This window comes from Pseudorasbora parva, chromosome 4 (genome assembly GCF_024679245.1).
Source record: "Pseudorasbora parva isolate DD20220531a chromosome 4, ASM2467924v1, whole genome shotgun sequence".
Taxonomy (NCBI): Eukaryota; Metazoa; Chordata; class Actinopteri; order Cypriniformes; family Gobionidae; genus Pseudorasbora; species Pseudorasbora parva.
This window is the reverse complement of record NC_090175.1, coordinates 36,057,307-36,074,231: the sequence shown is the minus strand read 5'-3', so window position 1 is coordinate 36,074,231 and position 16,925 is coordinate 36,057,307. Positions and strand designations below refer to the sequence as shown.

Genomic DNA, 16,925 nt, shown 5'->3' with positions numbered 1-16,925 from the left:
ACTCTCAGCTGCAGATCCAGTCGTCCGTGAACACTAATGTCGGTTATAGTCCGCGCTGTGCTCCACTTCATTCCTCCACTTTGACATTAAGCGACTTCAACGCTTCAGCACTGCATTCCGGGAAGGTAGCGCTGCATTTGAACCGATTTGAACGCAGAAATGCTTCAGTCGCATCGCAAAGTGGATCTCCACACTCCAAGAAGTGTGTTTTTGACGGAGCCGTCCCAGCGATAAAGGTTCGGTCCTGCTTTGGAAGCAGCCGGTGAGTAAAACTGCTTCAAATGTCTATGCTGTTGCTTATCGTGGCGTGAGTAAACATCAGTAAACGACACGATCGCGTGCTTCGTCATTCAAATGCGCTAACGGACTCCATTGTTGTTCTATGTTTAACGTTACACTAGTCTGACGTGCAAAACCGTTTTGCTTGCTACTAAGGTTTGGTCGCATACAATAGTCCATAAACCGAATCATGTCCTCATAAAGTAACGACAAATGTTGACAGGCCACTATACAGTACATACCACAGAGACGGATGTCCTGCTGTTGCCTTTTCTATTTCAGCCTCCGAATTAGATTCTGGATCATATCTATTAGCTGAGATCGATAGCAAAGGTTTCTCCACGCTTGAGGACGTCACCGTTTTGCACATTGGTCATTCTTTAGCTCCGCCCACACGATACGCCTCCAGGCGCTCGTTTTTTTCCGGAAAGACTCGGTACAGCCCATATTTCTTTACAAATATAATAAAACTAAAGACTTTTCGGAGATATGTAGGATGCAATACTACTCTATAGGTACTCAAGATTGACATGAGATTGACTGAAAGTGAGTGTTTCACCCCCCCTTTAACACTTTATCAACTATTCGTCCAGCGATACGTTGAAATTAGAGTACATTATCAATCTTGAATCGGGATATTACCCGTTACAATGGCAATAATTTCAATTTTATGTACACTTTTTTTAGCTTAGGTAAAACAATCGATCTGTTTGAGGCAGTAACTTATAAACACATAGCCAAAGACACTTGTATATATGAAAAGGATAAACAAAAGTTTATTTGACTATTCTAAACACACAAAAACTAACAAAAACACACATTCATACAGTTACTGGGAAAGGGATGTTTGTTAATGGAAAAGAGTGAAGTCCCAATGATTTCTTAGCCACAACCTGAGAATCAATATACTAGCAGGTCAACCTTAGTTTGTTCGTTTGAATGCTCTTACGAGCATGGGTTCCTCTTAGCATGGCGTTGCTCGGCTGGTGGTCAGTTGTTGTGGTCAGAGGGACAAATAGTTGGTTTTGCAGGGTGAAAAGCCGGATCCTGGATGGCGTTAGCTGGTTGCTACGCGTTGGGCATCTCTGTGGTGCCACTGCGCAGACTCCAGGAAGGTTTCTACAGCGAGGTTCAGACGGAGTTTTAGAGTGTGGTGATGATGAAGAGCTCTGGGTAGCTCCGAGGACGCTGTGTGCAGGCAGGAAAGGCCCGCACAATCAAAGCAGAAGTCACTGCAAAACCATGGCAGTCAGTAAAGCACGAAGCAAAACAAAAAGCAAAGATATATTGTTGGCCCGGGAGTTTTAAATTGGCCCCAAGGTCCCTCCTTGTGGGCGTCTCCGGCCAATGAGATATTGTTGTGGGCGGGTGCCCACATCTCCTGTTCGTGCATATCATTATTGTAATGTCTGATTAAACACTTTTAAGGACCCAACTTTCCTATTGTGATCACAGTACATTTTACACAAATTTACCTTGCATCAAAACGACGAATCATTTATCCATGGTATAGACATCAAACAGCTTGCTATTCCCATGATGGGAGTAGGAGATAGTAAAGATTCATATGTAATACGTCTCGCATACAGAGAAACTTTACAAGTTACATGAAAATATACATAATACCTTAGTATATGATTAAGTCGCCGTTGGGTGGATTAATTCATGTTATTGAATCTATGGTTTAAGTTTACTTCTCATGTCTGAATTGGTGTGAGGTCTTTGTGTGATGTTCAAAGAGCCTTTAGAATGTGCGGGTCGAGGAAAGAGGGGCACGACGAGGTGTCTTTATAGTGTCTTGTTTGATTCTGGGCGATTTGAATTTATGCCTGTCGGTGATAAATGAGTTCCTTCTTCGTGAGGTTCTACCTGCTGTTATGCTTGTAGAACAAAGAGGAAACACGTCATGTTACTCATCTTGTCCTTATGCTGGTTTTTAGATAACACAGATAAAGGGGGAGAGATGCTGTCTCTGGGCCAGTTGGGGCATCCTTGATTAGTTTTACGATCGGTTCAGGTTTCGGAGAGGGGGTCTCTGGAATGCTTTGTTGTGTCGGCTCACTGGAATATACATATTCCTACACAAGCATAGCTTTTCGGCAAAAAAACTATTTTGCCTATATTACAATGATGTAGGAATTGTGGGCGCAGACACAAATTAATCTTCCAAATGATTAGATCAAACATAATTTCGCACATAAAAACAGATCAACATTCCAGACCAACAGCTTGTGGCCATTAAGGACATGGGCTCCAATCAGTCTAGGCCAACAAACAAACAAACACTTTATGGCCTCGCGAGACATCAAGACAGATCAAGATTAACGGGCAGAGGTTGGGGTGTTTTTGAGTCTTAATTTTGCCATAACTTTCTCTGTGTTTCAGCAAATGCAAATGATTTTTGGTGACAAATCTTATTTTTACACATATTTTGGGAAAATGATTTCAAAATGTTCACAAACTAAACGATACACTGTGGGCAAATTCACGACCCTTTCGTTTTTGTTTGGTAACCATGGCGATTTCAGTTAGAACAATATTTAGGACCACCTTTGAAAAGGGCTGTGGCATCAGAGAAGTTACTCTAATAAGGTATTTAGATGACCCTTATGAAGCATAATCAGTGTATGATTATGCATAAATAACTAATTTTATGGAACTTTTGTCCGTTTTGAAAACCAAATCCAAAAGATAAAACATTTGAGATGGATTACATTAAATACAACCAAAAACAATGCAAGTTTATTCATGTTTTCTAATTAGGTAATTGTAATTTGATGACATTTTTTTTTTTAAATAAAGTGTCATTCAGTTCCTGTTTATTGTCAGACATTGTAAATACATTTCTACTCTTCCATTTTCAGTGTTCCATGTAGGCTACATAAAATGTGTCACTGCCAAAGCAACAGTTTGTTCAACAGATCAGGTTTCGGCTACAACAGAAAAGTATAAAGATTGCTGAATTTCACTGAAATAAAAGAAACGTTTGTGTTATGAAATTCCGCACAAAGCCATGGTAGGTCAGAAGTCAAAATTAAATGAAGAACGGTAGTCTCTCTCCCATTTCTTGTCTCTCTCTTCTTTCCTCTTCAGTTGTTTGGCACTGAGCGTTGTTTCTCTCTCCTTTCTGAGTCTTTTTTCTTTATGCATGTGTTGCACTGCCTGAGGATCTTTGGCCTTGAAGTGAGTGACTTTAGGCTGCGGGGGCACACCATATCCCAGTCCCGCCTGATCTCTCTTTAGAACTGTGCTTACTGGGTTTTTGCGGCCGGAATGGACAGGTCCAAGACCAGAGGAGGGGTCCCACCCCAAACGGAGCATCATTTTATAGCTAGTGCTGGAAGAGGGCAGGCAGTATTGAGGGGTGGCTGGGGGTCGGAGCTCACTGAACTGATGCAGTGTGGACCTGTTGTGTGCTTCAGTGCTGTCTGTGTAATGGACAGCACACACATTACACCACTGAGAATGAACACTGTGGAAACAAACACACAAGTATAAATAGGTATATCAAAACCATATTAGATGGGTCAGCATTTTAGTGAGAACGTTTAATATTTTTGCCTTTTCTTAACATAATGGAGAATCATGTCAAATATATGGGGGAAATTAAACATGGGGGAAAATATAAAAAAATAAATAAAGCAAGTATAATATTTCGTTAAAAATACTTATTTTGCCTATATTACAATGATGTAGGAATTGTGGGCGCAGACACATATTAATCTTCCAAATGATTAGTTCAAACATAATTTCGCACATAAAAACAGATCAACATTCCAGACCAACAGCTTGTGGCCATTAACAAAAATGGGCTCCAATCAGTCTAGGCCAACGAACAAACAAACACTTTATGGCCTCGCGAGACATCAAGACAGATCAAGATTAACGGGCAGAGGTTGTTTGATCTCCCCAGGACAGATAAAGAGCTTAAACAAATCTTCTTCTCATCAACCTTTGAATCAATTCTCATTGACAGAGTTAAAATCCACAGGACAAATCCACAGCAACTGTTTTCACACACAAATGCACCGAATCATTGATTGTCGGACTTTAAATCAAAACATCCTTCTACTGCATAATTCTATATCACGTATTTAAACAATATATATGACCAATATGCTTAGACTCCCTCGCAATTCTGTAACTATTGAATAAGTGAACGGAAGCAAACCTTTCTTGGTACCTTTTTGTTTCTTTGTTTACATTTATACTTGTTTAGAATAAATCATGTTCTTACAATAAGAAATTGTGTCAAGATTTACTCTCTACTTAGAGCAGGGAAGTTGGGAGACAAGAGATAAGATCAATGTTGTAAACAGTCAACCCTGAACCAAGGTCAGAATCTAAGAATTATCCATTCATCCTGAAAGGGCCTGATTGGTCAGAATCCATCTAAGATGGGAGTTTTAATCTCAGAACATAAACAAAGAGTTCAGTTCGAGTTGAGTCATTTCAAGTGGTTCAAATGCAAATGGAGCAGTTGAAATGGAGTCCAGAAAGAAGCTGGAGAACTCCAAGGATAGACGATCAGATGATCGTGGCAAACCCAGATTTGAGTTAATTGGTTAAATTCATTCAAGCCATCTACAACTCTCTCACCTCACTTTTTTGTCTTTTACTTTAAAGGGTTAGTTCAGTTCAGTACCTTTCTGTTCCTCTATTGAATGGATGTACGGCATACTGTCCCCTACCATTTTAAAAAATATATAAATAATCACATTTATATCAGGCAGCTCAGTAGAGCCGTTTTTTCCTATGTTGCCATGGTTGCGTCAGCAGTTAAAGGGGTCGCACACCAGACGTGAAGCTCAGCTCCGCGTGCATCTCAGGTATCTCACACCGGACGCACAGATACATGCAAGCTCAGTTTTAAAACGAATTCTGACAGAAGAACTGCACGATGGGTGTAGCACAGGGTTAAATAAGAATGTATGTAAATGGACGATTTAAGGGAAATATAATATAATTTAAAAAATCGTGCAGCTCGTGACGTGTCCGTTTTTATTGCGGCTCCCATGTTAACGTGTAAGTTGCACACCGTTCCGTCTTTACGTTCAACTCAGCTCAGCCTTTTGAAATGTTATTTAAGGTTATTTACGTTTTTCTGGATTTAAAGGAACAGTTCAAATAAAGAGAAAATGTTTCTTGCACTTTTTTTTAATTTTTCCAACACTGGTGGCACTTTATTTTTACCTGTTTGTGTTTCTGGATAACATTGCTAATTTTTTTACCAGTGCAATTTGAAGCACAGAGAGAGCAGTGCTGAAGATAGCCTACACAGTTAGATAAAGACTATACATGTGAATGAACATAAAATGATGTTATGAGATTTCTGTTTTGTTTTTTAACCAGAAGGGTTTGTGTTCATTGATTGTTACTGTTTATCACAGTTCAGCAGAAAAAGCACTTTAGTTGCTAGTAATGTTGAAATTAATGTATTTTCAGTACAGATTTAGAGATGAAAGCATTTTTTCATTCATCACTTTTTGTCAAACATGGCTACTGGTTGAATTAGATATTTTGTACCAACGCAACTTAAAGGTCCACTGAAATCAAAATTTAAGTTTTTTAGCTTTTAGTATGAATGTGTTAGCCTTAAAGTTATGAATAAGCTGGAATGTTCCAAAACTATGACAAAATTTGCATTTAGGAGATATAAGCATTCAAAATGTCTCCCACTTCCGCTAAAACGAATCTCCGATTTTGGTGGAAAAAAAAAAAAAAAAAACGCAGACTTCACTTTCTCGTCAAATCTTCTATCCAATCAGAATGCGCTCTAGAATCTAAAGCCTGCTCCCTACACTGCTGAAGCTGAAATCGGTCAGTTAACACACATTTACTAATTTCTACATGGTGAAAGGCACATAGCACACTATATATGTGATAGGAAACGATTCAGTGTAAATATGCTTTCATTTGAGGCAAATAAAGTCTGTTTTCACGTTAGTTTTACATTCCGCAGCAGTGCACACCCCAAAGGCTCTGGTCTAAATTTAGACTACAGACACGAGAGCGCAGCGCGGATCATATGCGCGAGTCCGCTCAGACAACAAACATATCGTCCAATTTGAATTCTGCACAAAATGCTGCATTTCAAAGCGATATGGAGGAGATTATGATGGTAAACAGTGTTAAAGGAAACTGGCTTTACCAAACAGAGAGAGAAGGTCCGCTCTTGCGCACTAGTCAAACTGTATATTAATGAAACGCTATTGGCTGTTTCAAAAAAGGGGAGGATCTGGAGCCGGAGCTAACAGCTGGAGCCGTTTCAGGGGAAATCACGTCAACACATTGAATAATGCGGCGCATTTCAAGGCACTTCAGTGGGCCTTTAAACAGAACAACCTCAAAATGAGATACATTTTCATTTTCATACATATCTCAGGTAATCCTGAGATACAAGGATTACTTATTGCTTTAACAATATGAAAATACATTTTTATCTATATGAGAACATACTATATTTTGTTCAATAAAGACACTTTTAAAAAATCTACACTGATTTCTTTAGTCTGGCAAAAAGACATCAATCATGTTTTTAGGTAGGCCTATATAATTGTCCGGACCTCGGCCAATGAGGAAGGTTTATTTACTGGACCCCAAGCAATTTTAGTTGAAGACCCCTGGTCTAGATGCTAAAAATGTTTTAAAATCCACGCGATTTACAAATGTGCAAAAAGAGATGCACAAATGTCCATCAACAAATGCACAGGAAGCGATTCACAAATGAATGCAACTTACGCAAGGCAGAGTTGTGTGTTTTTGACATAGAAATATATGTGTGGATTTTTTTGTTATTCACAAATGTCATTTTATTTATTTGTGAATCTAATTTATTTTTGTGAAACTCCTGCATATATTTGTGGATCTCATTCTATTGATTTGTAAAATTCTTTTTTTTTTTTGTGAATCGCTTTACGTTTATTTATTTATTATAACAATATATTTGTTTGGAATAAAGCAACAATAATACCCCCATAATTCCCCTGTGGTTCGAGATTTGGTGTACTATTTGTTGTAATTTGACCCATTTGTTTCCTTTTCCCCCCTTTATTTCCTTTGTACTAGACCTCATTTCCTCTCTTTGTCCTTTAACATTAGTTTCGGTGTGGGTATCTGAAATCACACCCAACCATGTCCTTTGAGTCCTTTCCTGAGGATGCGTTAAGTAAGTTCATCAGAATTGTAGAAACTTGTTGGTGTGTCTGATTAAAACACTGGAAAAAGTTCTACAAATTTGACAAACTTTGGATATTTAACATCTGATATCCATGTGTTAGGATGTGTTAATGGCTTAAGACCATCCTGTTCACTCTATCCATCATGATAATCCTGTCCTTCTATTGACATCTTTCAAGTGAATTTCCTGCCGGTATCTCCATGTGCTTTGGGTTGTGAAAAGAATTCAAGACTTAAGCATCCTGCTATCAATAAACTAAACTGTTTCCAGTGTTTTAATCAGACACACCACCAAGTTTCTACAATTCTGAAGAACTTTGGATATTTAAAGGTGCCCTAGAATGATTTGAAGCAATATGTTAAATTGTTCTCTGATATCTACATAGAGGTTATGTGGCTTATTTAAGGGAAAAAATTGTCCAGTTACAGTTTTACAGGTTCATTTACAACCCTATAAATTGTCCCTAGGATGTAATGCTCTGTTTTTGCCTTATTTGGAAGAGTCATGAATATTAATGTTGAGCTCTGCTCTGATTGGCTTATTTCAACAGCTCACAGCAGTTCAGTGAAGCGGCTTTTGAGTCCTAGCCATCCTGACACAACACAGACCGACTAAATGAAACTTTAAGCAAAACATCTCAAATGGAGATTGATAAAATGCAGCTTACTTGTTAATTGATGTTTTCAGATCATCCGCACGTGAGAAAGAGCTCGCGTTCGTGCGGTTGCCAGATTTCAGTAATTAAATCCCCCAAACAGAGCTTTTCTGTGAAGAGAAACCCATATACACTCCGTTTTTTACCTAAACATGTCCAATCTGGCAACCATATGCACGCAAGCTCTCTCGCGCGCACGGACGAACTGAAAACCCCAATAAACAAGTGAGCTGCATTTTATCAATCTCCTTCAGAGATGTTCTGCTTAAAGTGTGTCATTCAGCCTACATTTTAGATTTGTCTTTTTTCGTCAACGATATTGCATGTTTATATAACGTTAGTCACAATGTAGGCTAACGTTACGCAGTGACTGTGATGTAACGTTAGCTTAATCTGAAATACAAAGGCAAAAACATCATAGGAAACACCATACTTCAGTTCTCAAAATATAAATATATAACTTATATTTTTACTAAATGAATAGCCTTGTCAAATGACTATCATTTTAACTTATATGGTGGAAAAGGTGATGTTTGCTAGAAGGTTGTATTTTGTAATACAAAATAATATTACCCATTGTCATTAGACACACTATTTAGTTTTGTATGGTACTTGGTGTTTCCCATTCTTACTGTACTAGCATCCAGACAATGCTGTCTCTCTAACAAACTTTCAATTTAATCAGAAAATGTTTAAACAGTCAATAATAAAATCGCTACTTACTGCTTGCAGGAATATAGTTGCCACTTTCTTCAGTTTAAGATGCTGAGCGAAGCTTTCTTGAAATGGGCCGAACAAACGAACGATCTTGAATTAAATTGTTGTGGTATCGGATTGCAAAAATCAACCATGACTGTTGACATTTTTTATCTGTGGGAAGGATATGTAAAGTCTTCAGGTCTCCAGAACAGCCTGGAACATGAAGTGTGTCCATGCAAGTAACTTGTATCTGATGATTCGCTCCATTTCTGCCTGACAATGCACAGGTTTGGACAGATGCAAATGTTGAGTGCATATAAATGATCCCCAATGCTTGCGTCACGGTTGGCGTTATGTTGAGAAGCACTTTTTTTTCAGTGGAGTTTTGGATTCACAAGATTTACATAAGAAGTAGGAGGCAATGATGTTTGAGATTCACAGTATGTGATGTCCATGTACTGAACTCTTATTATTTCACCATGGCAAGGTTAATTCAATTTTTCATTCTAGGGCACCTTTAACATCTGATATCCAACACCAACCTTTCTCTCTCGTTGTGACAACTACCCTATACCACTCCCACACCATACACGTGTCAAAGTAGAGTAAGCAACTTTTCTCTTTTTACGAATATGAAGAGACACTCATGGGCGAGTGACGCATATATGCAAATACCCACTAGGTCTACAATATAAACACTTAAAATAGGCTTACCATAGTGAATCAGGGTAAGACAAACACTTTTTGGAAGAAGGAATGATGATGTATTGATTCATTATTTACATTTTGTTCATTTTGAACAAACAAAAAAAAGTTACATAGTGTACCTTTACACATAACATGGCATAGTTAACTGCTATATTTAAGTGTGAATTTACAAAGTTTACTGTAAAACATCTAACCTGTCTGTATTGTTTGTAGTAGGTGTGTTTGTAATCTCTGGGACACTGAACTGCTCCAGTTCTCTCACTACATCCTGGTGACCTGCCTGCAGGGCCAGGTCTCGAGCATCTTTGCCCTGAGAAAGAAAGAAAAAAAGGAGGAAATAAAAGAGATAATGTTCAGGAAATTACTTGCAAACTATTACATCAATAGCGTTTGAGGTAGCAAGACTACTTTCCATAAGGGATCATATCGGTTGACTGAATTAGTTTAGTTTAAAGACATACAACTCTTGTAAAGTAATTTTTATGAATAACAATGTATTGTGTAAATGCTTCACAGCCCTTGTGTTAAATGTTCACAATTTATCTTTTTGACATCCATTCAGTGGCATAAGAAGGGTTACTAGAATTAAATAAAACAAACTATTTAAAATATTATAACTGAAATAAAGATGAAATAAAATATAAATATACTACTAAAGGCTCGTTCACGATAACAAGCGACTAAACCAGGGTTGTCCAAACTCAGTTCTGGAGGGCAAAATTTAGCTCCAGCTTGCCTCACACTATATCTGCCTGGAAGCTTCCAAAATGCTTAGTAAGACCATGATTAGCTGGTTTAGGTGTGTTTAATTGGAATTGGACCTAAACTCCAGGAACAGGATTGGACATAGACACCCCTGGACTAAAATCCACACAAACCCATGAAAACATTCTGATTATTAACCACGTGCTGCAGTAATGTCATCGGCTGCTTTAAATGCTCGAGCTCTCTAAAGTTTGCTCGAGCTCTCTAAAGCACTTTAAAGGTGTTGATTCTGATTAGCTTGTCAATGCTTTTATAGTTCTGGGAAAATAAAAAATAAAATCTGAAAGTGATTGTAACTATATTACTGTTGACATCATTATAGCTGTGGTATTGACATTGTTTTTGTCATAGAAATAGAATTATTATATTTACAACAATTATATTTAGTTCACATCGCAAGTATTATCGTTGATGTGAACGGGTCTTAAAAGTACTGGTAGTGTTATAAAAGTCTGTGTTACAATACTAATTTGCTTTGTTTTTTCCCTTAATGAAGCCCATTTTCGATTTTTTTTTTTAAACATCTGAACCATCCAACTACAGCCAATTAAACACCTCCCAGAGATAATATCATAATTTTATTACTAAAATAATTATTACTTTTCTAATTAGTAATAATTAGGGTTACAAAGGGGCAGAAAACGTTCTGTAAATTTTCAGAAACTTTCTACAGCAAGTTAAGCTGGGGAATTTTGGCAATATTGTATAGGAATTAAAAGGGATTAATTGGAAATTTGGGATAATTTATATAAAACTTTATCATATACAAACATAAACATTTAGTTTGGTCATAAGCAGGCATGCATGCAAGCTAATACAAATTTTAAAAATATCATTTTTAACTGTACCCAGTATAATCATATAGTTTTGGGGATCTAATGGTTGTAGGTAACTGATGAAACTGGAGAACAGACTTCATACACTTTATCTCCTTGGGACCAGTTGCTTAACGACTAAAGAAGTTAAATTAGGTCTAAGATAAATGCTAGCAATAAGTTAGAAACAGATAGTTTTTTCCCTCTTTAATTATTTTGACACGGACTAGTTATACACAGTTAAACTGACCAGTAAGGTTCAGTCTTGTACTGTAGTGTGACTTTTTTCCTTCATCAGAAAAGTGTTTGAGCATGATGAATGATAGTATATACATTTTATTTTAAAGGGGCTACACATGGAATTCAGAAACACTTGTTTTTAGCGACACAGGGTGCCGTTAAATTAACTGCAGCCAGCAACTTTTTTTTACTTGTGCTCGCACACAAGCCATGGTGATGCAAACAAGCCTTGGGCCAAAACAGTGAGTGAAAGCGATTCACCAACATCACGTCGGCTTTCATAGACAACCTAGAAAGTGGGGGAAGTTCTATTTTTTTTTAAAGTTTTGTTACTAGCTGTATACACATTGGTAAAAAAAAGTGATTAATACATGAAAATTCATACATAAAGCCTTGTTAAATATGTATGATTTTATGACATTTTTGATACTATGTTGGGTTGCCACTCAACATCTGTGAAGAAGTGTGCTGTGTGCATGTGATTGAGGAATGTGCAGGGTAGAAATTCAACTGAATTTGCATTTAAAGGGATACAAATTTGCATTTAAAGGGATAAAAATTTGCATTTAAAGTTCACCCAAAAATGTATTTGTCCTTTAATCTAGTTGTTTTAAACAAGATTATGCTGCAAGATTACATTTAAATTCCCTGTCATAGGCTTACCTGCAATCTTGCAAATTTCCAGTTTGTTCCCTTAAAGGGTTAGTTCACCCAAAAATGAAATTGATGTCATTAATGACTCACCCTAATGTTGTTCCACACCCGTAAGACCTCCGTTCATCTTCGGAACACAGTTTAAGATATTTTATTATTTGTCTGAGAGCATATTCAAGTGTATGCACACTATACTGTCCATGTCCAGAAAGGGAATAAAAAAAATCATCAAAGCAGTCCATATGTGACATCAGTTAGTTAATTAGAATCTCTTGAAGCATTGAAAATGCATTTTGGTCCAAAAATCACAAAAACTACGACTTTATTCAGCATTGTCTTCTCTTCCTTGTTTGTGTTCAATCCTCAAATAAAGATTCAAACGGTTGTGATTCAGTGAATCGATCAATGATTCGGATCACTTGCCAAACTGCCAAACTGCTGAAATCATGTGACACTGGCAATCTGAATCATTGATCATTCACAACGTTATTTGAGGATTGCTGAATAAAGTCATAGTTTTTGTTATTTTTGGACCAAAATGTATTTCTGATGCTTCAAGAGATTCTAATTAACTATCTCATGTCACATATGGACTACTTTGATGATGTTTTTATTACCTTTCTGGACATGGACAAAATAGTGTGCATACACTTGGATATGCTCTCGGACTAAATATAAAATATCTTAAACTGTGTTCCGAAGATGATCATTAATGACATAAATTTCATTTTTGGGTTAACTAACCCTTTAAATTTCCATAAATTCCCTTTAATTTCCATATATTCCATATATTAATTCCCATGTAAAGTTTCCATCTTTGAAAATTCCTGCAATTTAGCAACCCAATAATAATGTGCACAAGCCTAGTTCCGGGGGCGTTAATGTGTGACTGATATTTGCATAATAATCACAATCAGATCAAATATTCAAAGTACTTTAGTTGTTAGATAGCTATAAAATCTGATCTATTTATCGCCACTTTACTATCAGTCAGCTAACAATATTTACAAATTATTAATAGGAAAAAAGCTAATAGTCCTTATATCCACCACACTGCTTTTCCAAAAAAAGGAAGAGGAAGAAATTTCTATCAGAATTGAATGTTATTCACCTGTTTGTCCACCACTCCCACCCAAGCAGCGCCGTGTTGCAGAAGCAGCCGAACAGCCTCTGTTTTTCCTGCCTTACTTGCACACATCACGCCCGTCCAGTAAAAATCATCACGGAAGTTGACATCACAGCCACGCTGCAAGAGGTCTCGCAAGGCCTGAATGTTGCCCTCCTGGGCACATCGGAGGAGTTTGTGTCCATCGCGCTCTGAGGTGCTGACCGGTTGAACATGTCTTTGTGCTTCTCTTCTTCTTCTTCGATTGGGTCCTCAAGTCAAAAGAAAATGGGTGATCATGATAAAACTTTAGATTAATGTATGATTTTAAATTTTGTAATAATTTTGATTCAATTTATTAAAAATAATAATCATACTGTATATGATTTTGAAAGGTAAAAGAACTGTATAGACCTTGTGCACCAGAGAAACAAGCACACAGCCACCTTTACAATTGTGTTGTTTAAATGTCCAGCTTTGCAATAACTTGCATATCTATAGTTCTATGGCATCGCTGTGGAGGAGTTATTAGCTAGTGAAGTGGATTTACTAATTGTAGAGTTAATGAAAGATATCATGAGCATTGTATATCTGAAGTGGATGTCTTAAATATCAATTGACCGGGAAGATCTTAAAACAAGCGGTTCATTTATCTATAAGATCTTAACTTAACTGAAGACAGAGCACAACGAGCACAGCGTTGAAAAGGGGTGGGGCTGCATAAGGTCTATAATGATAGTTTTATGAAAAAGGCAGGTTAGTAGAAGCCAGCAGGTGTGTGCCACTAATTATGGAAATACATTTACGACAAATATTAATGCGACTTTAAACATTTTTTGCAATCTATCTATGGAATCATACTTTGAGACTAGGGATGCACCGAAATGAAATTCTTGGCCGAAGCCGAAACCGAATAATAATGAAATGCTTGGCCGAAGACCGAAGGCCGAATACCGAACGCGGTGTTTCGCATTTTTTCCATTTATTTGGCAATTTTTTTTTACCATTACAATAATTAAATAGTAAAAATTTGCTTTTTACTATTTTGTGTTGCTTTTCAGAGAAATAAATCAAATAACAAAAATACAATTTCAAAATATTTATTTAACACTGAATTTTTTTAACATTCCAGCAGATATTATACAAACTAAGCACAACATAACTTAAAATAAATAATTAGTAAAATAAAAAATATATTTTTATTTGGCCATCTTAGAAGCCCCCCTTCTTGAATAGCCTATGTTAGGCCTATAACTGACTGCTGAAAGAATGTAACTCTGTATGTCTACAACAACTAATGTGCATTGAATAGTGCAAAAAATGTGGATGAACCCACAACAAATAAATAACTGTCCTAGACATAAGCCTACTTAGCCTACTTCTTCAGGAAAAGTGTCAGGTTCTTCTTTATGAAAAGTAGCTTCTCTGCTTTCTCACATGAAAGTCGGTTCCTCTTCTCATCGATGACATGAGCACTAAATTTCAGCACTAAACAGTGCTTCCACACTGCTGACATGTTTGCTGCATAAAGCACGCAGCTCTCACTCTACGTGGGTTACTTTTTGATCACGTCATTAAAAACGTCATTGTTCGGCCAAAATTATTCGGCCTTTTTACTTATTCGGCCGAATGCCGAAAGTGCTTTTTTTGGCTATTTTCGGCCGAATAATTTCGGTTGCCGAATATTCGGTGCATCCCTATTTGAGACATAATTTAAACATGTATGCAGTGTATGCTGTGTTAAATGTAAAATGTAAAAATCCTAAAGGATTCAAAGTTTGAATGTTGTAACAGCTGTCTTTAAAACGTCTATGTAAAATGGTTGCCACAGGTGCTAACATATTTAGGGAAAATATATGGTTAGCTGACACTTATCAATGTTTAGAAATAATAGATGTGTAATATAATAATAATCACGTGTTAATGCATGCATCAGCTTTGTTTAAAAAACAGTGTTACAGAATATTTTCATATCACTACACTATTATTCTAACTTTTATCAGTTGTATCAATGTAACAATGAGTCATCTGATTATCAAGATTTTTCATTTTTTCATTTAAATACTTTTAAATCATGCAAAAAGGATTCCAACTTCAGCAGTTTTGACTGGGAGAAATGAGAAACAATATATATATCTCATTTAACCATTTCCATCTCTACCTGATCTTCTCACTCTCCTTGTGGTTGCTCCCTCTTTTGGCCTTTCTCCATCTCTCTCTTGTAGCAGGGTTTGGTAGAAGTCTCTGGCCTCAATCCCAGTAAGTGTTTTCTTGTCCTCTCTCTTTCTTTCTAACCAAAGTGTTTCTTCATCTTTAGCTCTGGTAAAGTATACTGGTTTGCTCATCTTTAACACCGTCTTTCTGCTAAAGAGGAAATATCTTAGATGACAGGGCAGCTGCTCATGTCTTTGAGCCTAAATCAAGAAAAAGAATAAAAGCTTTAACATTTTGAAAGCCTTCTCATTTTCAGGTCAGTCAAAAGAACTGCCTTTTACTTTATGGGTGCAGTTTTTAAAAAAGTAATTAAGAGCCTTAAAGAGCAAGTTATTAATGTAAAAAAGCTTGAGACTAGATCGAACCAGTGATCCATAAACACGGAATTCTGATTTTCTAAATAAATGGATTTACTTCCTTGGATGATAGTGTTATTAGAGTAATCGAGATATGTGCTATTTAGCATTCCACAAAACATAGAGATGTACAATAGTTACAAACAGCATTTTATCGTCTGTATAATTACTTTAAATAAATTAAAGGGAAGAAACAACAAAACATTTTCAATTCCAAAAGAATTTGCGATTAATACCTGCGTAAGCACATCGAGAAAAATGAAACAAACGATTAAAAAAAAACACTTCAACTAGGCATACACGTACAGTAAACACTGTTTTCCTCTTCTTACTGTGAGGTTAATTGGCGATCATAGTGTACTATTGCCACCAACTGGTCTGGAGTATGAAACAAACTCACTTGCTGCCTCTGTGTGTGTGAGTATGTATGGTGTGGGTCCACCGTAAAAAAAAATAATAATAATAAAAATACCACACTACACAAGTTCTGGATTAATCTATTTAATCAGATTTCTAAAATGATAAAACAGGCCCTACTTGTAATTAGATTATTTTACATTTTAAAATACTCATTATCAGACTACAGATTTGTATTAATTATTATTATTAATAATGATTAGCCTACATGATCACTTAATATTCATAAAATGGTAGTAAATAATTTCTAATTGAAATCTCCATAATTTTCCTAATTTAATCTCTTAAATTTTGCTTTCTAAAAAAAGGCTATTGATTAAGTCTTTCAGTTTTGTGGAATTGGAAAATTGAAAGGCCACACAGCATAAGCAATAGAAGCTTATGCTCAGACTATATATTTTTTTGTTAGTTTTATTTTGATTGTTTTTATTTTAAAATATTTTTGTTAAAATGTAACGTTAACTTATTCATTTTTCATAAATTTAAAAACCCCTTGCAGTTCTACAAACCCCAGTTTGAGAAAGCCTGACTTTTTAATGCACTTAACGTTGTTAACAAAGAGTGGAATACATTTTCTCTCTTTGCATTTTTTTTTATCAATATGCTACAAGGTTATTATTTACAAATCAATGCGATAAATTAGTCATCTTATATTACTAATGTGTATATTGTGTAATTTAATAGATTATGTTACTATTTAAATTTTTCTTCATGCAATTTGAATAGTGGATAAAATAAAAAAAATAGAAGGTATTTTAAATTGTAATATTTTATAATTTGAATGCTGTATTTCTGATAAAATAAATGCAGGGAGCATAAGATACTTTTTTATTAACTT

General features: G+C 36.2%; 1 protein-coding gene across 3 annotated transcripts; it reads right to left on the bottom strand.

The window, feature by feature from the left end:
* Positions 1-1,051: 1,051 nt before the first annotated feature.
* On the bottom strand, positions 1,052-16,054 carry gpank1 (G patch domain and ankyrin repeats 1). Of its 3 annotated transcripts, none has more exons than XM_067441634.1 (5): positions 15,907-16,004; positions 15,262-15,464; positions 13,107-13,372; positions 9,716-9,831; positions 1,052-3,751 (listed from the first exon to the last, which is right to left on the bottom strand). In XM_067441634.1, the coding sequence occupies exons 1-5, from the start codon at positions 15,918-15,920 to the stop codon at positions 3,301-3,303; spliced, it is 1,050 nt and encodes a 349-aa protein (XP_067297735.1). In that variant the 5' UTR covers positions 15,921-16,004; the 3' UTR covers positions 1,052-3,300. The 3 variants fall into 3 exon arrangements, with proteins under 3 accessions (XP_067297735.1, XP_067297737.1, XP_067297736.1); XM_067441636.1 differs by having other exon boundaries at positions 1,053-3,751; positions 15,262-15,514; positions 15,977-16,054; XM_067441635.1 differs by having other exon boundaries at positions 1,053-3,751; positions 15,262-15,514; positions 15,907-16,019.
* Positions 16,055-16,925: the final 871 nt, after the last annotated feature.

What these genes read in the sequence shown, in the direction of transcription:
- gpank1 (XM_067441634.1), bottom strand. An exon ending in TGGGAGTGGTGGACAAACAG is followed by an intron (nt 9,832 to 13,106) that starts GTGAATAACATT and finishes TTTCTTTCTCAG; the next exon opens with GGCAAAGATGCTCGAGACCT. An exon ending in ACTACAAACAATACAGACAG is followed by an intron (nt 3,752 to 9,715) that starts GTTAGATGTTTT and finishes TTGTTTCCACAG; the next exon opens with TGTTCATTCTCAGTGGTGTA.